Source organism: Stegodyphus dumicola, chromosome 2 (genome assembly GCF_044657685.1).
Source record: "Stegodyphus dumicola isolate Sdum_Otavi_A_Nest chromosome 2, ASM4465768v1".
Taxonomy (NCBI): Eukaryota; Metazoa; Arthropoda; class Arachnida; order Araneae; family Eresidae; genus Stegodyphus; species Stegodyphus dumicola.
In genome coordinates this window covers 88,005,928-88,030,512 of record NC_140769.1, presented here as the reverse complement: position 1 = coordinate 88,030,512, position 24,585 = coordinate 88,005,928, and the positions used below count along the sequence as shown (strand labels likewise).

Genomic DNA, 24,585 nt, shown 5'->3' with positions numbered 1-24,585 from the left:
GAGTAGCAGGCATCTTGTCATTTCCATTAAGTATCGATTTTTTCTTTCTGCTCTACCGTTCTGTTGCGGTGAATATGCTACGGAGGTTTGATGTTCGATTCCCTCTTCCTTTAGATAGTCTTCAATCTCTTTGCTTGTATATTCTCCTCCATTGTCTCTTCTTAATACTTTTGGCTTCTTTCCAAATTTGTTCTTCGTCATGGTTACAAATTGTTTTAATTTGGAGATAGCTTCATCTTTTGTCGCTAGCAGATAGATTGTTGTGTATCTCGAATGATCGTCGATGAATGTTATGAAGTATTTCTTTCCTCCTAGTGATGTTGTACCGATTGGTCCACAGATATGTGAATGTATCAAGTCTAGAACTGATTTTGCTCTATAGTTGTTCAGCTTGGGATACGGCAATTCAGTCATTTTGCTTTTGATACAGCATTCGCATTCTTTTTCCTTTTTGGCTTCTCCGTCAATTCTTATTCCGGTTGCCAGGTCATCATTCTTTAGCCTCTTGATTGCTTCATAATTTCTATGTCCTAGCCTTCTATGCCAAAGATCTATACTATTTTCTCTTCTTTCTGCAGCTGCAATTTTGGCTTTTCTTCTTTGCGATTCAACTATGGTGTATAAATTTCCTTCTGCTTTAGCAATTCCTATGGTTTTATTTTTCTTCTTTATTCTGAAAATATCTTCTTCAAATTCAACTGTGAATCCTTTCTTTGTAATTTTTCGTACGGATATCAATCCTCCTTCTAGGTCAGGAACGTACAGAACATCTACGAGTCTCACTTCTATTTTGTTATCTTCGTCGTCTGTATAGTATAAGTATCCTTCTCCTATACCTTCGGACTTCATCTGCGTGCCGTTAGCAATTGTTATCTGCTCAGTTTTGCTTCTATCCAATTTGGTGAAAAAGTTTATGTTATCGGTCATATGACAAGTAGCACCTGAGTCAACTGACCAGTTTGAGTTTTGAGATTTTCTTTCTCTGGTGACTTCGAACGTGTAATTCTCAGTCTTCTCATGATTATCTTCACTTTCATCTTCATGTGTATCCTCGTTTACAGCAACTTTCGTTTTCTGTTTATTTCCATAATTTTCTTTATTCGTTTGCTTTTCATTCTTGAAAAATGAGTTACTTTCGTTTTTATCTTTTTCTTTGTGGTTATTTAAGAATCTGCACTCTTTTTCTAAGTGTCCTATTTTTTTGCAATAATTGCATCTTCGTTGATTGAAATGCTTGAAATTTGTGCTAAAATTCGTTTTGAAGGCAGTCATTTCTTCTGCTCGCGTGCCTTCTTTTCTTCTCAGGCATTCGTCGATGAGTTTCGTTTTTATGTATTCCAGCGTTAGTTCTTCTTCTGGGCGTGCTTCTAAAGCTGCAATGAGATTTTCGTAGCTCTTTGGTAAGCCGCTTAGTAAGAACGCGGCAATGTGACTGTCCTTTATTTCTTCACCAATTCCTCGCAGTTCATCTACGATTTCGAGCATTTTGTTGACGTGTTCTTTGAGTTTGTATTCGTTTTCTGCTTTTATTGTATACAGCTTTCTCAGTAGGTAAAGTTTATTGGAAAGATTCTTTCTTTCATGTATTTTCTTTAATTCATTCTATATTTCTTTGGCTGTCGTTTTATTTCTTATGTGTACGATTTGGTTGTCCTCTACGAGTAAACTAATGGTAGCTTGTGCTTGTTCATCTCGTTTTCTCCATTCGACGTTTATTTCTTTTGGTGTATCATCTGCTATTAAATCCCATAAATTTTCCTTTTTCAGGATCATTTCAAGTTTGTATTTCCATATTTGATAATTGTTATTGTTTAGTTTCATGATCGAATATTTATTTTCGCAATAAAATATTTATCTTTCGAATATTTATCTTGAACATGATATTTCTGCTTCTGTATTTCGAATGCGCAGTATGCAACTATGCAGTTTTGTTTCGCTTTTGAAGACAGGCTTGGCTTTTCCTTTTTCGGATTATCCAGCGATAATTTATGGTAAAGTATCTTTTCTGTTTTTTATTCTTAATGGCTTATCTCGATATATTTTATGCGTTTAGTTGAAGTAAACATATTTTCGGTCTCATAATCTTTTGTTGAAGGTATTCGTGGTTCATTTCTGTTTACTGTTACAACTTCGCTAAATCGAGACGAGCAGATGAATAAAACAGAATTAAAGTTCTTACCTTAATAAAGTGTAACCCAAGCTGCGGAGGTAAGGAACACGATCATTGTATTAGCAAACACAAAAATAACATATTTATTAGGTATATGAAGGGAAAAAATATAGCGATGATTACAAGCGTTGTTTACTGTCCATTGCATAACGCGAGAAGTGAGTCGTACAAGGAGAGAATGTTTCTCCTTCCCCCCCTTTTTTTTTGGATCAAGTCCAATCACAGTTAGCGGGGGTGAGGGGGGAGTTGTACAGCCTCATCGCTGTCGTTATGAATTGCTCCACAATATGGGCATCTGGAAACCCAAATTTGGACTTTGTTTTATTACCTATTTCATATTTTCTAAAGCATTTATGAGTTTTTGATTAAGCAACTCAGTGATTGCAAAGCAAGAAATGGCAATATTGTACGGAGGAAAAAAAAGCCTTTTTATCTACGGAGCGCGAGACTGTAATTCTAAGGATATGCTCATTTCAAAATTATTTTGCAATATTGCTGTTGAACTGAAGTTAATGGTTTAAGTGCAAAGAACATGATATTTAATAAATAAAGGTAACACACAAATGTTAAATAAAAGCCCCTTTGGACCTAATGTAAAATCTGAAAGCTTTCGTATTTTTTTTTTATCTCATGCTCTCATCCAAAATGCATAAACATGCAGTATACATCATCTGCTCAACAATCATGCCTTTTGACATTTAGGTAGAGTGCTGTTAAAGAAAATAAAATATTTATTATTCATTTTATCAGTTTTCATATAAATATGCTAGTTTACTAACAGTTTTTATTTCCTAAACATTTATTTTATGTTTCCTGCACTTATTTTTAATTGGCTTGCCTTCTAATACTTGTCTCTTTTCTCCTTCTAATACTTTGACTGTACTTGTCTGTATATTTAATGCATTAAACATTAATTAATTACAGTACAAAGTCCATAATCCGGACATCCATTATCCGGAATGATCTGTAATCCGGACCTCAAAGGTCACATACTTACGCACGTGTGTAGTGTTTACCCATGCGTGTTATCAATAGTGAAGAAAGTGAAAGAGATGTTATTGAAAACGAAAAAATTTCGATTGACAAGTTTGTCGGTATTCTCGACACAGCAATTACAGGACTTGAACAGTGGAACTTTGTAACTGAACAAGAAATTATGTCTGTTTATAGAATTAAAGAGAAAGTATTAGCACAAAAAACGAAGCAACTTAAACAACTTACATTGAAAGAAATGATTAATAAAGTAAACAAATAAATATTAAGCTTTTTCTGTAAATTTTGATACCCTTTAGATCATAATTGCTCTTTATTTCATAAATTACGGTTTCGTATTTTGAATTGTATAATTTCTGCATGCCATCTTACCAGATTTAAATTGATGATCTATAATCCAGAAAAACCCCTAATTCGGAATCGCCGAAGTCCCGACGAGTCCGGATTACGGACTTTGTACTGTATAAGAAATATCACAGCATATGGAATATATATTATTAATTTTGGAGATTGGTTAGTATTTTAATATTTTTTTGGTAGAATAAAATACATATCTCTGAATTATTAATTTATTTATAGTTTGAATGTATGATGGGGAAACGATAAAAAATAAACTTGATGCTATTACTGAAAATTTTTTGGGCAGGCAATGATGCCAATTGTTAGGGAACCAACCACATCTGTAATGAAAATGACAAACCTTTACATTTAGCACTAATAGCTGCACTTTATATGATTGTCGAGGGATTAACTTACTGCTTACACCATCCAGAAGTTATCTGCATATGAAAACAAAGAGATGGGCTGATGGGAATGGATGATAAATTATTTAAGTACAGAAAAGCATGTTAGAGTTGCTTGTTGGGATGAATGCCTTCATGGGTGGCTTCTCAGGGAAAACTTGGATCTTCTAACTACATTGACAAGCTGTAGCACGATATTCGACTGCAGGAATATGCTTAGTTTTTTATATTATAGATTTTAGTATACTTTATCTGGTAGAAGGGTTATCAGGTGATTCAGTGAGTGTAAGGTACTGAAATTTGTGGAAATCTCTTGAAGTTCACAAGGTTATTTTCAGTATCAAATGTGTACTACACCTCACTGTTTTTCCTTCAATGAATCAATTTCTTAGTTTTAGTGTGCTACTACATTTTGAATATCACATGCAGTAAGCCTGCCCCCTTGTTATTCACATGTTGAAATTCTTGCTGTTTATAATATCACATGCTTCACAATGCTATCCCCCTTATTTTCCGTAGGGATGTGACTGTTTTCATTGTAATTGACATTATTGCCTATACCATAAATTTTTCACAATAGTTTTCAGCTCTTTTTTTTTTTTTTTTTTTTTTTTTTTTTTTTTTTGGTTGTTGTTGTTGTTGTTGTTGTTGTTGTTGTTGTTGTTGACTGATATTTGTAGTTTAGTTATGAAGATTTTTATCATTGTTAAGAAGAATCTTCCCTTTTCTAGTATATTTTACAGGGGACAGTTTATTGAATTTAGATGTGTCGGAGAATAGTTCTTTATGGACAGAAGAAAGTTTAAATACTCTTGATGATGAAAGCTTATCCAATATGCCTTTACCTACAGAGTTAGAAGCTATTTCAGAGGAACTGGCTAGCCGAGGACCTTTACAAACTGAAGTTCAGTTACGGTAACATTTTTTTGTGATATTAGTCATTTATTTGTATAACTCCTTTATTAATGTAATTAACATTAATCCCTCATTTTCAAGAAATATAAAAATGATAATAAAAATATGTATATATAGTTAAAAACAGATGTCTTTGTTTTTATTGTATAGTTCACCATTTTATAAACTTATTTATTCATAATCTTGTAATATATAATTCTGAAAACTGTATTCTTATAAATTTACAATCAAAATAGAGGATTAAGATTAGCTCTCTTAATGCGGATTTTGATAACATTCATAATTCAGTTAGCATGCATGTTATTCTGTTGCATCTTTTTGTATTTTTGTTCTGAATAATTTTTTATTCATACATTATGGTTAATAAGTGCAACATTGTAGTCACCTTGTATAATTACTTGTCTTTAAAAGAATTAATTATGCTGCTGATAGCAAGTAGTGTGATGCATTTATATACTGTATGGTAATGCTAACCTGTTGTTGAATTATGACCTTCTTCGAGATCACAGGCATTATTAAGGGATTACGAAGATTTTCAGTTAATAACATATTTTTTGTTGTTGTTTGTTTTGTTGCATCTTATGCATTAGAGGTAGCTAAATCAGATTTTTAACTGGACACTAAATGTAACTACTGTCAGTAAATTTAAAATAAATGCTGTTTTAAAAATGTGTATTTAATTATGATTTTAACCCATTGCTTCATTTGCCTAATGACTTAAAATCTTCAAAATAAAATCATTCTTCAGTGAAATTGCATTCTTAAAAAAGTTTCACACAACTGTAGTACGATTACATTTGCTCAATATGTATCTCTTATTTTTGTTTTTATTTTTGTGACTTATTCTAGAGATATTATTATAATTTGCATTCTACTTTTACTCATTTCATAATGTAATATGATGTAAGATGATGATTTTTTATGATAAGATTTGTTCTTTAAAAATACTTTAGTATTTTCAGCAGCTGTACTATGTTACCTTATAGCCATATAGCTTGCCAGGGTTCTCTGGTATCATGATGTTCATGAGAAATCTCTAGGCATTCAGTGAAAAATGTATAATCGTATGTAAATGCAATTGTGATTCAGAATATAAAGATTTCTTGGAACATGAATACAGTTCAAAGTCCAAAATCTGAACATGTTGAAACTTTAGCAATTCTGGACTTGAGATTTTTTCAGATATCTAGTAAGTTTAAATCTAGTAAGATGACATGTAAAAATTATAAAATTAAAAATATGAAACTGTGGTTTATGAAATAATGAAGAATTTATGACCTTAATCAAAATGTACCCCAAAAAAAAGCCTCAATATTTATTTTTTTACTTTGTTAAACATTTCTTTCAACGTAAGTTGTTTAATTTGCTTTATTTTTTGTGCTAATGCCTTCTCTTTAATTTTATAGACAGATATAATGTCTTCTTCAATCATAAAGTTCCATTGTTTTAGTCTTGTAATTGCCATGTCGAGAATTCCCACTAAACTGTTAATCAAAATATTTTCATTCTGAACAATCTCTTTGTCACTTTTCTTCACTATTGATAGTGATATCTTCTGAGTTTAGAACCATACTACAGATTTCACCTTCTCTTAGTTAATTGATGATTGGAGCATTGTCATTGCAATGAAAAACTTCTCTTATATCATCTTCATTTATTATCACTTCTCCACATTTCTTCGCAAATTTCATCAATTGGAAATTTAGTTTTTTGTTTTGAATATTTGAAAACCTTCAAACCACTGAAAATTTTGTGTCCCTGTGCCTTCACTGAATTCTAAAGATTTTGTCATCATTTAATTTTGTCAATTATTGCTTCACTGAATTATAAAAGGCTGCACCTGCTCTGATGCCAGTACTGGGATTATCTAACTAATAAATTAGTTATCCTCAATTCAAACAGCACTAAATGTAATCTTTTAGGCTATGAGTATGATTTACAAAACCAATTTTTTACATTTGGAAGAAATGTCTATTAAACTTCTCCTCCTCAGCACTTCATAACACAGTTGGTTGAAGTCTGTAATGATCACCAAGTGTCATTTGAGATGAAAGGTTACCATTATCTTTGATATTCAGTTACTAATATATATATAAAACTTGTTTAAGCATTGCTATGTGTAAGTCATTTCTCAAGCTGCCACGTGTTGACAGTCATCTGGTGATGAAAGCAAAAAATTACAAATAATGATTCGCTAGGTTGGCATGACAGATGTAAATTATTACCTACTGAATAATTTACATCTGTCATGCCAACCCACAATTTCCCACACTATATGTCACAATACCTGCTGCATATCCCACAATTTCCACAGACAACGTAGAAGTAGCAAAATTTGCACAACCTGCAGTTTCCGCAGGAATGCATCTTTTTCATCTATGTAACTGTGCAACCTGCTTTTTTCCTGTTTATGGTTTCATTTCGGATGCAAATGATGTAACCTAGATTCCTGACAATATTTCAAACACTGATAGTAGTTCTGACTTTGATTTCAAGTTTATTGAAGATAGTTATAAAATATGCAAATATGTTTTGCAACATATTGCACTCTCTTTTCAAAGCTGAAAGCTGTCTGGCAGGAAGTGTTTTTCAAGTGATGTAACCTATATTCCTCACAATATTTCAAGCACTGATAGTAGTTCTGACTTTGATTTCAAGTGTATTGAAGATAGTTATAGCAAAACTGATGAGAATTTCTCGGATTTCTCTGCAGATAGTGATTAATCTAAAGATTCACTTTACATTCAAAACGCTCAACAGTGGTGCAAAATATTTCCCCAGCTCCTGCTTCATTTGTTTTTCTTGGCAATACTGGAGCTACTTTTATTATGAAAAATGATACAACTTTGGATTATTTTTTACTTTTTGTTTACTGTCTTATATTACAAATAATAGTACAAGAGACCAATAGTTACACTAAGCAGTATATCAATAGAGCAGTTCTTAAAGAAAGATCAAGGTGGAAGAAATGGACAGATATGAATGGATTATTCTTTCCTGTTTTATCTCTCCAAGGAATTGTAAAAAAAGCCAAAACAGGTATATTATTGGTCTAAACATCATATATTGCAAGCACCAATTTTCTAACAAATAATTCAAAAAGATAAATTTATTTTGCTGATGAAGCTTCTTCATTTTACAAATAATGAAGAGTTTTATAAAGACAATCATCCATGACCAAAATTAAATAAAATTTATGACATCATAAAGCATCTTTGAAATAAATTTTGAAATATTTCTATACCAGGAAAAAATCTGAGCATAGATGAGAATTTGATGCTTTTTAAAGGCAGACTCAGCTGGAAAATGTTTATCTTTTTTTTTTTTAAAAAAAAAAAAAAAAAGCGAGATTTGGCCTTAATTTTTTGTGCTTTGTGATGCATAAACTGGAAATCTATCAGACTTCGTGATATATACAGGTAATGGAACTGTTTTTAACCCTAAATTTCGAATTATCCAGTTTCCAATAAAACTGTTTTGCACTTGATGGACAGATTCCTTGGCAAAAGTTACTGTGCAACTATGGACAACTACAATATTTCTCCACAATTAGCAGACATTTTAGTTTCAGAAAAAACAGACTCATAAGACATTGTAAATAAGACCAGGAAAGACTTTCCTCCAAATTTTGCAAAGAAGAAATCCCTAATGGTGAAGTCATTGCTTACCAAAGGGCTAAAGTTAATGGCTTTGAAATGGCAGCCCAAAAAGAGTGTTTTTCTGATGAGTACAATTCATGATGCAAGTTTTGGTTAATTTTGCAAGTCAAACAAAACTGTAATGAAACTAGTTGTTTGTGATTACAATAACATGATGGGTGGGATTGATTTATGTGACCAAGAAATATGACTCTCAGAAAACAAGGAAAATATTACATAAAAATGTTCCAAGGATTAATATATCAATCACTCTGAAATGCTTATATCCTTCATAAAAAAGATAACCCATTGCATAATATAATGCTTCTAGAGTTCCATTTGCAAATTATTTGGCTAAGCATTCAAAAGTATTCAAATGTTTACCCTGGCAGATGTAGTTCAACTCTCAATTCCATGAGACTAACTGCTCGACATTTTGTTAGCTATAATCCACCCACCCCCCAATTTCCATCAAGAAAGAGCCTCGTAGACAGTGTGCTGTTTATTGCTAAAAAGAAACTGAAACTGGCAAAGAAATTCTCAAAGAAACACAAATTTGGTGCAAAGATTGCAATGTAGGACTTGCAATCTTTGTTTCAAATCTTTTTTCAATCTTGTTTCAAAGTTTATCATAATAAACTTTATTTCTAATAAATATTTTGGAAGTATTTTGCATATTTTCATTAGTATATACCCTTTACTTTTGTATTTCATAAAGTAAATGAAAATTTAGCCAAGATTAATTTTCAGAATTTTGCTTTTATATAATTATTCTTCAAGTTTCCAACAACCCTTTTTTATGATTCGATTCGATATTGAAAAAAACTCTTTTACAAAAAAATTTTGTGGATTTTAATTCTAAAATATATGTAAATTTGAAATATGTAATGGAAAAAATATGAAATTTTTTAACCCATTTTGATAAAAAAAAATTTGCACAGCAAGAGGGTTTTAAATTAAGGATATTTCAAAATAGAAGGTTTCATTTTGAGATGTATGCCAAGTAGAAATGCAGCTACAGAGTCAAGTTATTGATTTTACAGATTTATGTTAATAAATAATTGTTTCTTTTATATGGAAGCATATTATTTAGTGCCAAAGCGAAATTTAGAATCAGGACTCTCCACATATTTTATTATAAAAAGGTATGAAATGTGCTTGCGTGAATAGCATACAAAAAATAAAAATTAAAAAAAAAAAAAGAAAAGGGGAAGAACTGAAAGCTTTCAGATTTTATATTATGCCCAAAGGGTCTTTTATATATATATATATATATATATATATATATATATATATGTTTCGTGTGTTACGTTTGTTTACAAAATATCATGTTCTTCACACTTAAACCATAAAATTCAATTTGACAGCAATATCACAAAATGTTTAAAAGAACATATCTGTAGAATTTCAGATACACAGTCTCACATGCTGGAGATAAAAATGTCCCCCTGTACCGTGTTGCCATATTCGGGTGGAGACTTACATTATTTGAAATTCGATGTCTCTAGGTGCTATTGTTTTATCACAATGCCAGAAACATATATAAATTTATGCAGATTCTTCATTATTTAATTTCTTTAAATATAATACAGGGCTCTAATATTTGGTGGCAACAATTTAAAAAGTAATTCGCACTTTATAGTAAATCGATGCAAAATGAAATTAATAACCCCTCTGGGCAAATTGCCCCTTTGGGTTAAAAAGTTGCTGATGGTCCAGATATTGGGATGTCTGGATTTTGGCCTTTTTAATGTATTGTTTCATGGGGTTCGCATGCTCAAGAAGATTAAGAAAGGCTGCGCTAAAGTAACTCTCCTTAAATTTCTAGAACATGTAATAAGTTTGATGCAAATCCATTCTTTTGTTATTTATTTAAAATTTAAAGATCATCTATTGCAAATCATTTAAAAGTGAATTATTTAGGATATCAAAAGTGTTACACGGTGATTGAAATATCGTAATAAATTTCAAGCTAATGTACAGTCAAAAGTCTTTAATCCGGACTCGTCGGAACTTCGGCGATTCCGGATTATAGATCATAAGTTTAAATCTGGTAAGATGGCAGACAGAAATTATACAATTAAAAATATGAAAGCATAATTTATGAAATAAAGAGCAATTGTGATCTAAAGGATATCAAAATGTACAAAAAAAACCCTTAATATTTATTTTTTTTTACTTTATTAAACATTTCTTTCAATGCATGCATGTGTAAAGCATACATTACGCATAGTCGAAATTAGAAAATTGCAACCAGAAAACTATTTTATGCATATTCGTGATATTTATAATGACGAAGAAATTGATTTAAATCATATCAAAGACGGAATACATCGAGATGAAATACTACATTTAGTAAGGAATTATAAGCCGACTAAAATAAAAACATCTGCCCTAAAGCTGAGGATAGTACTGACATATCAATATCCAGTTCATTGCGCGCCGCTACGTCCCCCCCCCACACCCGCGAGCAGCGTAAAATTGATAAACAGATTTCAGAATGGTTAGAGAAACAAATCACCTCTCTGTCACTTTCTTCATGCCTTTATCCATTTTTTGCTTCAATTCCACTTTTTGTTGAATGGACATCGAAACATGCTTTCGCTTTGTAGATCCTTTGGCAGCTCCAGAATTGGAAATTCTATTTGACATAATCGAAAGTTCAAGCTTACTTTCATAAAATTGCTCTAACAGTCTGCAAAAAAAAATAAGCTGGATCCAATTCGAAGATTAAGGAACAACGCAATCTGCAACATTAACTGAAATAGATAATTAGATAATTTTAGCTTAGCTTATACCGTCCGTTATTTATTAAACGTGCATGCGTAAACATATTATGTGCATGCATAAAGGTATTAAGCGCATGCATAAACGCATATGCGCAAGCATTTACGCATGCGCAGAAAGTTTGTAGCTTTGAGGTCCGGATTATAGATCATTCCGGATTATGGACGTCCGGATTAAAGACTTTTGACTGTATAAAATGTTTAAAATAAAATGTAAAAAGTAAGCTAATATATAATGTTTCTTAAATATTTTTTTGCCTTATTTATTTATCGTAAGTCAATTAAGAAAAGAAAACATACTACAGTAATTTAAAATACAAATTTGAAGTCTTAAATAATGATTACATGGTATGTTAAAAAAAAAAAAGAGAGAGAAAAAAATTCTTCAAATCTTTCTGTATCCCTCCCACTGTTCTTTTCCTGAAGTACACAGCAATCCATTTTCACTTGAAAAAACATCAGATAATCACAGAGAGTCGGCTCCGTGTGATTCTTGGGAACAGCAGCTATCTAGGAAACTCATTTAGTGATTGTTCCCCTTAGAAAATTTTCATCAGAATTCTGTATTCCTCCATAAATTTTACTGCAGTTTCTTCCATTGCTGGCAAATTCCACAAGCTCATATTTTATTTAAAAAATAAGGTGAAAAATATCATGATTTATTTACAAAAAAAAACCATTGTACATTTTATGTGTCCATAAGTAGTTTATGATTATGTAATATCACATTCATAATAACATTGTTTATTTGTAATAAATAATTGTATTAGGTATCTACTGCAGCTGCTTCTAGAAGCGGGATGTTTAGATTGGTCTCTTCTTATTGCAATAATTTTACGAGATGCAATGGCTGTGATACGTGTTGTAAATTTAGCAAAGCAACCTGACCAACCTCAAGAAATTTTGAAACACCTACGAGATGGAATGGCATCCATTGAACAGTGGGCTGAAAGAGAATGGTATTTTTTTAAGTGATATAAATTATATATGTATAGAAATTTATCAATTGTTGCTTTGTATGAAATGTTTAATGTACTTTTTTGAATGAAATATTTATTTATTTTAACTGGCTAGTATAATTTTTTAGCTATGCCATATAAGTGTCTCAAAGCTTTGTTTGAATACATTTTAGATTCTTGTACCTTTTAGCTCCAGCTAAATACAATCAAAAGTTGTTAATCCGGACTCGTCGGGACTTCGGCGATTCCGGATTATCGATTTTTACGGATTATAGATCATCAGTTTAAATCTTATAAGATGGCATGTAGAAATTCTAAAATTAAAAATATGAAACCGTAATTTATGAAATAAAGAACAATTATGATCTAAAGAGTATCAAAATTTACAAAAAAAAAAAAAAAAAAGCTTAATATTTATTTATTTACTTTATTAAACATTTCTTTCAATGTAAGTTGTTTAAGTTGCTTCGTTTTATGTGATAATACTTTCTCTTTAATTCTATAAACAAACATAATTTCTTGTTCAGTTACAAAGTTCTGCTGTTCAAGTCCCGTTAATTGCTGTGCCGAGAATACCAACTAACTTGTCAATCAAAATTTTTTCGTTTTCACTAACCTCTCTGTCACATTCTTCATGTCTTTATCCATTTTTTGCAGCAATTCCACTTTTTGTTTGTTGGACAACGAAACATACTTTCGTTTTGTACGATCCTTTGGGAGCTCCAGAATTGGAAATTCTGTTCGACATAATCGAAAGTTCAAGTTTACTTTTATAGTATTGCTCTTACAGTCTGCAAAAAATAATAAGCCGGATCCAGTTCGAAAATTAAGGAACAACGCAATTATCAACATTAACTGAGATAATTAGATAATTTTAGCTTATACCGTCCATTATACATAAAACGCGCACGCGAAAACGTATTCTGCATATGCGCAGTCGTAAAAAGTCTTACACGCACACGTAAACGCCTATGCGCATGTGTCAACGCGGCGCATGCACAGAAAGTTTTTAGCTTTGAGGTCCGGATTATAGATCATTTCGGATTATGGGTGTCCGAATTAACGACTTTTTACTGTAGTAATTACTTAAAATATATTATTTACATCCTTTTCACATATGTACAGAGAAAGAGGAAGTAAATTGTGAATGAAATTTTTTTTATGGTTTTAATGTATACAAATTTACAATACAGTTTTACAAGCTTAGAAGATTTATAAAATTGTTGTTGTATATACAGTTAAAAGTCTTTAATCCGGATGTCCATAATCCGGAATGATCTATAATCCAGACCTCAAAGCTACAAACTTTCTGTGCATGCGTCAATGCATAATGCGTTAACGCATGTGCATAATACCTTTATGCATGTGCATATGCATCTATGCATGCGCATAATACGTTTACACATGCGCATTTAATGTATAATGGACGGTATAAGCTAAGCTAAAATTATCTAATTATCTATTTCAGTTAATGTTGCAGATTGCGTTGTTCCTTAATCTTCTAATTGGATCCGGCGTATTTTTTGCAGACTGTTAGAGCAATTTTATAAAAGTAAGCTTGAACTTTCGATTATGTCAAATAGAATTTCCAATGCTGGAGCTGCCAAAGGATCTACAAAGCGAAAGCACGTTTCGATGTCCATCAAACAAAAAGTGGAATTGCTGCAAAAAATGGATAAAGGCATATCCTTTGATTCTCTAATTATTCCGAAGTGTGTTTATCAATTTCACGCTGCTCTGCGGGGGGGGGGGCTAGGCACGAAATGAACTAGAAGTTGGTCTGTCAGCACTATCCTTATCTTCAGAGCAGATGTTTTTATTTTATTCGGCTTATGATTCCTTACTAAATGTAGTATTTCCCTCGTCATTATAAATATCACGAATGCACATCAAATAGTTTTCTGGTTGCAATTTTTTAATTTTGACTATGCGTAATGTATGCTTTATGCATGCATGCGTTGAAAGTAATGTTTAATAATGTAAACAAATAAATATAAAGCTTTTTTATTATTATTATTTTGATACCCTTTAGATCATAATTGCTCTTTTTCATAAATTACAGTTTCATATTTTTAATTTTATAATTTATCATCTTATACCAGATTTAAACTGATGATTTATAATCCGGAATCGCTGAAGTCCCGACGAGTCCAGGTTAAAGACTTTTGACTGTATAACAAAATAAGGAGAAGGAAATATTTGAATACTGAATTGCTATTAGTGGGGGGGGGGAAAGGGTGAGAAGAATCACAGAAAATCATAGTTGTTCATTTGAGAGCAAACCACAATTTTTTTATGATTCACTAATTTTTCTGAATTAATTTGAATTTTTTTTTTAATTTGAATAACATTATAGAACATGATTAAAGGCTAATAATAATGTTTGTATCTCCCTGAATAGCAGAACTGGTTTTATCTGGTCATAAGTTGTTGTTTTTTTCCCCCATTTGCTTTATATTAGCTAATGACTTAAAATATTTTGTTTTTGTGCTTCCTTTAATGATTTAAATATCATATTTAATGAATGGTGTTTATAAAAACTGAGACTAAAACAAAAAATGATACAAATTTAGCTAATAAATGCTATTTAAATACAGGTGTTCATAAAAACCGAGGCTAAAATATAAAATGATACAAAATTAGCTAATAAATGCTATTTAAATATATGAGCAGATCTAAAAAAATGCATCACTGTGAGGGCTAATTTTAAAAAAAATTAAATAATGCATACCTAAAAGAAATTATCTAAAACATATTTCCTCATCTGAAAATAATCTTGATGTTGAATAAATTCTAATTCACACACATATGATTATAAACTTACACATATGAACTATGAAATAAGTCTAAAATTACAGGAAGAGTAAAAATTATGGAATACAAACTATAATGCTGCTGAATTAGTAGGTTTTCTGAATCATCTAAAGTATGATGCTTGATTTAAAATACTCTATGTCTTCATGTAGTATCTATGTATTTTTTAGAAAGGAAAAAAATGCTAACCCATGTAATCTCCATGCTGGTGTTTTTCGGGAGATTATCACAGGAAGTTATTGTGTGAATACAGGAAAAAAATGGTAGTTAATTTAAAATGTCATGTATGTTCCTGTAATGTCTTACCTTGATTTTAAAAAAGGATTATATAAGGGGAAACAAATACTGAACTATGCAATCTCTGTGCTGGCATTTCCATGGGAAGAAATGACTATACTATGTGGTGGTATTGTACAAGTACAAAAGGATGGTGAATCAGCTATGATATGGATACTGTCAGTGTGAGGAACTGGTCGTGAGATATCATGTGGAAAAGATTTAAAGTAATGAGCTTCTTAAATGCAGTGGCTAGAATTGAAGATGATTTTACTATGGAAATGAAATATTTTTTTATCATAATTTCATTTCTATTAAAAAAAAGACAACAAAATCATGACTCATCAAAAGATAGTAATCAGAAAAACAAAAGCTGTTGTTGAATATATAGTAAATAAACAGAATGCTTGTGTGTGCTTTTATGATGATGTAAATTATACAGTCTGCTTTAAATAATGGGCTGTAATAAGTAATTGCCGAAAAATTGCTGTTGAGTGTTTTCTGTCCATTTTTTAAGACAAAAAAAGATTTTCAATGCTGTATATAGAGTTGGCAAAAGTGTATCTGATGCCCTACACAAAGAAAATTTAGGTGCTCCTGTGCTTTTGTGTATATACTGTATGTAATCAAACCTTTATGAGATGATTACACAAGGTTCTGAATGAGATTGGTCTTTAAAGATGTTCACCTAAGAGGATGTATAAATATATGAATGAAATGAATACCCATCTGTAGTGTTCAGCAATGCCAGTCACTTTCGAAGGTGAAGGAAGATATTTATCATGAAGGATCTTATGAAGATAACTGCTGTGAAGGATTTCATTCTATATTTATTTACAGTATTAAAGTTTTATTCATTTATATTAAATTATTGTTGGCTAGACTTTTTGACTAATTTTTTTTTTTTTTTTTTTTTAATGAGGAAAATCTGTGCACCCATCTTGTCACCCTTGCTGATTACGTAATCCCTAAAATCGGCTAATGATAAAACTAACCCTAGTTATATATAATACATTTGGTTACCTATACTGTATTTACACATTTTTTCTTCTCGGTGTTATCATGGGCACTTGATACAAGTAACAAGTACAGAAATTTTTGCTATATGTTTTTGCATGGTGGAGAAAATCATTTAAGTAATTTGCTATTCATTATTTTGCATTGGAAAAATAAATTTTAAATTCCTGTTTAGTTTTCCCTTTTTAACTTGAAACAAATTATTTTATACATTACTGTTAAGATTTAATAAAACTGAAGTCAGCATTTTAAAAATGGGGAATCTTTCAAAAATTCTGAAATTAAAGTTTTCACATGTATTTATCAAATATCCATTATGAAATTACTTGGATTTCATACTTTCTTAGATAGCTGCAATAAACTCATGGTTTTTAAGATATGCTGCTGTATATGCCACGAAATTCTGGCATATAAGATTAGCCAATATTAGATTTTGTGATCATATTACTTATATTATCTTTTTTTTTTTTTTTTTTTTTTTTTTTTTTTTTTTTTTCTTTCCCCACTACAGCTCAGGTTATAAAGCCTTTATGCATGTCATACACAACCAAGCAAAAGCTCTCAGCAAAAAGTGTTCTCCATCATCATCTCTGCTCAAACTTGACATGCAGCCAGCTTCTGAAGAATTTTGCAGTGATGTTCTTTATAGCAAAGAACAAAGCAGTCACAGACTTTCTACAAGTAGTGATATACCAGGCATAGAAGGTACTCTTGTGTTACAGGGTACACAAATTGATAAAGATGATGAAAGTTCTCTAGCTGAATCTGCAGAAAGTTTAGATTCTCCGCAAGAGGAAAATCAAACATCTGAGTGTTCAATATCATAGACGTGTAATTTCATGAATCATAATCATTTAGGCATTGCTTTAAAATGTACTATAACTCTTGAGAGAATTTCAAAAATATTTTTATAAATACCATCATTTTTAATTGCAGTGCTTTAGATGTATTTATGCTTCAGACAGTTTATTTATTAAAATAACAAATGCCTCATTGTGCTCAACATCTTTTAATATTTAAATAAATAGGTTTGACTTTTGTTCATATCATAAAGTGAAGAAAGAAAGCCAAATTAAAAAATAACTGTATTTAAAATACTTTAAATATAAAGTGTATTTGAAAATGTTGGGGAATATATTGGAAAGATATTGTAATTTAGTAATATTTCTTGTAGCCAATGAAAGAAAATTTGTAAGAAATTTAGTGATTTGAATTTTTTACTCCAATTGGAATGCAAATAATTTAATCCTATGAGCCAATCAGGTAAATATGAAACATATGTCTAAATATATGAAATTAACCATTTTTTTACCTTGATTGTCTGTAAAGAGTTATTGGTGAATGAGATACATTCTTGGTGAAAACAATTTTTAATGTGATTTTATATAAATGTTTTATATCAAATATTAAAATAACCAAGAAATATTTGCTTTTAAATCTAGAAGAAATAAAATATACTCTATGTGGTAATTTAGTTATTTTTCCTGTTCTCTTATACTTTGAAAAGTAATTGTTCAGTGTAAGTTGTGATTTTGCATGCCTGTATTTTTTTTATTATTATTATTTCGTGTTTTTACTTAATGTGTATAGTATAACCGATCTGATTATTTAATGAACTGTTAGTATCTTATTTTTGCAGTTGTCTTTCACTCAGTTTATGTAATATTGCAGCAGGACTGCAATTTCTGTATAGCTGAGTATAAAGGCTTACGTTTGCTATTTTATAATTTTTATAAAGGTTTTCTTACCTCATTCTTACATGAGCAAATCTTAATTTTAGCCAGCAGAGGTCTATGCATAAATCAAATCTAATGAAAACTGTATTTACAAAAAACAGCTGCAATTTATTTGAACATTTCATATTTTTCTTTGGGACAGCTGTTTGTTGATCAGTAATATATTTTGTGTTTTATATGGTACAAATGAAACTTCATTAGTTTGTAAACATTTGTTTTAACGGTAACTAAATAATTTCATATCATGATAGAAACAAGAAATTATGTAATATAAATGAAAATTTATATGTGATTAATTAACAACTATGTACATTCAACTTTTATGTGAGGTAAGACTTAGTTAAACAGCTCCAAAAATCATATTTTTCTTATGAATACTGGAAATTCTATAAATTGTTAGTTTGCAGTAATAGTCATTTAGTTACATTTCTAAATATAGAGAATATTTTTCTGACAGTTACTTCTGAAAGTTGCTAGTATTCCTGAAAACAAATATTAGCATTGAATATTGCCTTTCCAAAATGACTACTATCACTGTAGAGAGAGTTCCCTTCATATTTGATATGAGTAATATAAGTAGTATTGAAAAAACTTCCTAAAGATAAGGATATTTATCATAGTTTTTCCATTTATTTGTGAAAAAACATCAAAAAGAGCTACAATACAAAATCCTAGATCTGGACTTGTTGAAACTTCAGCTATTCCAGATTTCAGAATTTTTCGATTTTAGATCATCAGTTTAAATCTAGTAAAATGATGTTTATATAATTAAATTATAAAATTGAAAATATTAACAAATTATAAATAAAATAAAAAATATGAAATAGTTATTTATCAAACATTAATCATTTATGATATTAAGGATATCAAATTTAAAAAAAAAAAAAAAAGTTCTGTAATTACCAAGTCAAGAATTCCCACTTAATTGCCAGTCAAAATGTTTTCACAGCAACTTCTTTGTCACTTTCTTCATTATCGATAGCGATATTTTCTGCATTTAGATTTTCTAGAGATTTTTAGTTGTGTCTTGTTTTAGTATAGATTAATGCTTAGCTAGCATGTCTTATTTAGTATTGGAAATGTATCCTGATATCGGAGACTAAAGATTCATTGTTCTGATAAATTTTGTCTTGCATCTGTAGCATGCTGCTTAAATTAAGGCTGAATAATATTAGTTTAGTTATTCGATATAATTATGTCTGTTTTCTGCATATGCTTAAGGCTGAGTCCAAATAAATAAATTCTCATATATATTTAGGGCTTGAATAACAAATGAGTTATTCTTAATTGAAGTGGAAGCAAATACAGTTGTTAGGCCTCAGATGAAGAGAAATTTCTGTTAAATTTTTTCTTTTCAACACACTCAGCACTACAAAGGACAGTTAGCTGAATTTGTAATCATTCCCAAGCATAATATCAACATAAAAGGTACCATGCTGTTTGGTATTCAATTTGGTACATGAGAAATAACTCCATGCGTTATTTCCCAAGTTGTCATGGATTGATAGTTACATGGTGATGAAATCAAAAAATTAAAATGATTTTTCAAAAAATCTGAAAGCTTTTAGATTTTTGCCCAAAAGAGTTTGTAAAGGTTTTGTATGCTCTCATTAAGCTCACAGTCTACCAGTCTGCTCTTGCACACACTCCTGCTAATCTCTTTTTCTTTTCTTTTTAACTTATTATTAAGTATTATTTTCTTTGCGCTAATGTCACATACAGTTCAACAACAAAACTTCACTGAATTTTTAAAGGCTGCATAACAGCACATGTTTAGAATTCTCTTAAGGGTTTCAAAGAAGTTCAGTTTTCTTAATAAGGTGGCTAAACAAATTTTTATTTATGTCTTTTTATGTGTTAACTTCATTTATTAAATATCACCTTCTTCGCACTTATACCACATAAAATTAAATTTATTAAGCTTTCAATAATTACCTTTCAGATTAAATTTGAAAGTATGTTAGAATTTACTGAATGGCAATATGCTGGTGCATGGACGATAAAAGTTTTGTATTTCTGGTTTCACTAACACATTGCTTTCATATAGCCAAGTTTCTAAATTAAAATTGAAAGATGAATATCTTACATTTTTCCAAATGATAATAGTTTCTAGCTCTGGAGATAAAAACATTTTATTTTGAAGAGTGTTGCCACTGCTTGCTTTCAGATTGTTGAGTTTGTTAATAAAAAATTCATTGAAGTTTTAAAAAATATAAAATAAATAATAAAACATATTTGAAATTCAAGACTTGGGTTTCCATATGCACATGTTTGACTGGAGGATTACATTATTCAAAGTCTGATGGCTCTAGGTACTGTCTTTTTTCCACAGGCTAAGAATCATTCATACATACATGCAGATTCTTCATTATTTAATTTCTTTAAATATGCTATTTATATTGAACTAACACAAAATTTGATTTCCAGATTAATAGCTTCTTTTGGGCTAATAGCAAAAATGATTACCAGGTTGACATCAGGGTTTGAAGCTATTCAGTATGTGTAAAATCAGCAATGAATTTTGATAGGCTGTTTTGCTTTGAGATGTATGTCAAGCAAAAAGGCAGCTATGAGGTCAAAAAATTATTAATCATATACATTCATGTTAATAAATAATTGTGTTTCTTCAACAGGGAGATGCTTTACTTAGTGCTGAACTTAAAGTAAGAATCAGTGCTTTCACGTACTTTATTATGAAAAAACTGTTTGCACATGTGTTATGCATTAAACATATGCTAAAGCGAGATGCAGCTTTTAGAACCTACTTCTTTCCCCCTTTTTGCAAAATATTTCTGGAAGTCTGGAGATTTAAATATTCAATCACTGCAGATACTGAACATCCAGATCTCGAACTTTGTACTGTAGGTGATTTTGGAGGATGGCCTAATATGGTGTCAGAATTGCTGTGTTTTCTTTTTCAGTATGTGTAATCAAATTTTACACTGGGTAAAATTTAAATTAATATATTAAGAGTTCAAAGATCAATTGGTATACAATGATGAGAAGCTTTTTGAAACACTGTATAGTATTCTATATTAATTAATTAATTATTATATTATTTTACTGATATAGGAACAATATTTAGATGGGGATTGTAGAAAGAATTCTTAGTCTCCCAGATAAAAAAATATATCAGGTTATGTATCAGGTCTGTTAAAAGTAATTAAAAAAAACCTTATATTGCATTTAGTTAAATAAAATATATCTAAAAGCTATAAATGGTTGATTAAAAAGTAAAGTTTAAAAAAAAGATAATTTTATTGTTTGGGGGAGATATAATTTTAATTAAACCAGTGATTTCCTTATTCCATATGCTTTCTGACTTTAGGAATGTAATAAAAGTAATCTCTTGTCATTTTACATATTACCATACATTAACAAATAGTTGTGGTGCATATAAGTTACATTTCTTCAATAATTAGAAATACTTGTTCAGTGTGCATAATTTCTTTCTTTTCTATGTCATTTACAGCCATTATAAACTATGCAAATGCTAAGTTTAAAATTTATCTTATATATTTATATTTTCACAATAGTATACCATATCTTAATATTTTTTCACAATGTGTTGTTTTTTATATTTCTAATTTATAAAAATGATAGACAGTATAATTTAAATATAAATAAATATGTATATCTGAAACTAGGCCAAAAGTCTAATTTAAGGTTTCATTGTATTAAGTGTTTTAATTTATTGGATGTATTAAATTATTAGTCAGGTTTTGAAAATAGCTCAGTGTGGACAGCAGATTTTATACTTAGTACAGTGTATTTTCCATAGTGGTAAAGCTCTTGATGATTAGGATATTTATTCACTGGCAGATAGATGAACTCACTGGTCATTTCACAATCTCATCAGTATAATAAAAGTTTTTGAAAAAATAAGATCTGTTTGCTAAAGGATATACCGTAATTTCCGGAAGAAATGCCGCGGCATTTACGTGTTTAAAACTTAAATTTTCAGCGGGTGTGGCGTTTCTACCCATGCGGCGTTTAGGTGCACTAAAAATAAAATATTTCCTATGATGGTCATTGTACATAGTTTGGATGGCCTTGTCATTGTGCATAGACTGGTGCAAAAGACCACTCAGTTGCTTTTTGCGAGCGTTATTTTGTTTACATTCTTTCCCTTGAACGGACCTACATGCCTTATTCACCCTAAACGAGATCTCAGAACAATAACATTCTTCCCCCTTTCAAATCAACATTCTCATCAGTTTGAATAGTCTCTCTCCTCTGTCATTCGATGAATCTTCCAGGACCCATCCTCTCCCCACCCCTGCCTTTTCTGCAATTTTTTTCAAAGGCGGACACGACTCCACCTGCCTCGCAATAACGAACTCTGACATATTTCCCCTTCAGCATGAATGGATTTTTCTTGGCATTCTGCCAAATACAGATCCCATCAGTTTGGGTACAAGTACTTGTTGGATAGTTTTTAAGCAAGAAGGGAGCGGAAAATTTTTGAAAATGTCTCTAAACGGCACAGAAGCTATACATTTCTTACCTTTAATTTATTTTTGAGTTATGGTTTCATTTCATGCATTTTTCTTAACTGGTATGTCATATATCAGGACGTAGGTTGAGTTTTTGCATCTATACAGCCCACGACGATGTCAGGCGCAATTTAATCTATTGCGGCGTTTCTGTGTAATTTTAATTTTCTTCCCGCGATTTTTCTCGAGTGCAGTGTTTACGCTGATGCTGCCTTTCTTCCGGAAATTACGGTAGTAAGTGTTTTGATTTTTTAAATTGTCATATTATTTTTATTAAATTGTGTGGAAAAGAAATTTTTGAATAACTTTTGTGCCAAAAAAGCAGTTGCTAAATATAAGGGGAGATCATAAAGTTTTCATTCAAAGGTTGTGCTGTCCAAATTTGTTATGCCGATCATGAAAAATCACCTTGAGCTTTTAGGTAATCATCTCCACCGCTTCACCAGGTTGGATATACTAGTTGGGTAAAACTTTTTTTTTTTTTTTTTTTTTCTGCTTCTTGATGAGTTTAAAACTGCCTGTCCATCCAACCAGAACCATCAACCTTTCAAAGGCTTTTTAAGGTACCGAAGGCATAAAAATTGCATGGGGAGTGATCAGAACTGTAAGGTGAGTGCTCGGTCATCCCCCACTTTGGCGTGTCTAACTTCTCCATCGTGACATTTGCAATTGGAAACATGCATTATCATGAAGCAGAATCACCCCATTCTGCACTTTTCCCGGATGTTTTACCTTAACTGCACATCATAATCTCTTCAGCATTGCCATACCATTTCCCAGTGATGGAGATACCTAGATTCTTGAAATGAATAAACAATGGACCCTAGAAATCAAAGAACAAATGCATCACTTTTCTAACAGATGACAGGCTTTTGAACTTTTTGGGACAAAGGATGACACCACTGCATAGTCAATGGTTTCAACTCAGGTTCCTGGTGGTGGCACCAGCTTTTGTCACTTGCAACAATATGTGCAAGGAACGTGTTGCCTTCAGTATTGAAAATGCACCATGTTTGCTTTAGGCAAACAGCCATCCGGTTTGATTTTTGTTCAGAATCCAATACCAGGGTATCCACTGGCTGCAGACCTTATGGTAGCCTAACTCTTGACAGATAATGCATTGCCTGCTATCAAAGCTTATATCGAGATTCCTTGAGAGTGCACGCATGGATATCCAGTGTTCTGCCCTAATCCCATCATCAACTACCTGTGTGTTGTTGTCTGTAAGGAATGTGAAGGGCCTTCCAAATTGACTTGCATTTTGAGTCAAATCGCAACTGTCACTGAACATAGAGCACCATTCCACAAGGGTGGTTTTTGATAGGCATGCTTCTGCAATCCCTTCATTCTCTGATGAATGGCTACTAGTTTTTGTTCTTTGGCAGCCAAAAAAAAAGAATAACATCACATTGATCCCGTTTGTATGCATTTGGTAATAAAGTTGCTATTGTCAACATTCAAACTTCAGAAATAAACGAATGCTACAATAATCCGTGCCAAGATGTTAGTGATTATATACCAACATCAGTGAAACACTAATTTGCATATATGCTGCAGCGATGCCCTCAAATGGAAACTTTTGTATCGTCCTTTATGATTAACGTCTTCCTATACCTTATATCTGATTCTAAGCATGAAAGAGAAAGTGTCAGTTTTAAATATAACTGTAGGCAAAACATCATTTTAAATAATAATGCCATGATTTTTTATTATTAAAGATATATTTTTCCTTGGTGTCATTTCATTAATCATCTTTGTACATTTCTAGTTTCTGCTGTCAGTAGTTTTAAAATTTTAGAACATTTCAGATAAAAAATTTTATACATACTAAATACTTAATAATTGTCTGTCTGCATCTTATGCTTATGGAAACTTGCATCTATGATTTAAACATAACATCTGAAACATTACTTCAGTTCCAGGGATTATCCGTGTTCATAGATGAATTGAAAAAATTAGCTTTTTATTCTTTGTAATTAGAAACTTGCTGTTCACTCTTAATGTAATGTTCTTCCTTTTAATCAGTACTAAAGGCAAGAAAT

General features: G+C 30.9%; 1 protein-coding gene across 3 annotated transcripts in view; it reads left to right on the top strand.

Annotated features, from left to right (window-relative positions):
• Positions 1 to 24,282, top strand: part of Rich (Guanine nucleotide exchange factor subunit Rich) — a 153,066-nt gene extending 128,784 nt beyond the window's left edge. The window contains exons 31-33 of one of the 3 annotated variants that reach the window (XM_035353446.2): positions 4,650 to 4,821; positions 12,016 to 12,204; positions 16,823 to 24,282. In XM_035353446.2, the coding sequence (XP_035209337.1) occupies positions 4,650 to 4,821; positions 12,016 to 12,204; positions 16,823 to 17,138 (677 nt within the window). In that variant the 3' untranslated portion in view covers positions 17,139 to 24,282. Of the gene's footprint in view, positions 1 to 4,637; positions 4,822 to 12,015; positions 12,205 to 16,822 lie in introns of all 3 variants that reach the window. The other 2 variants (XM_035353445.2, XM_085810847.1) reach the window with 2 other exon arrangements.
• Positions 24,283 to 24,585: the final 303 nt, after the last annotated feature.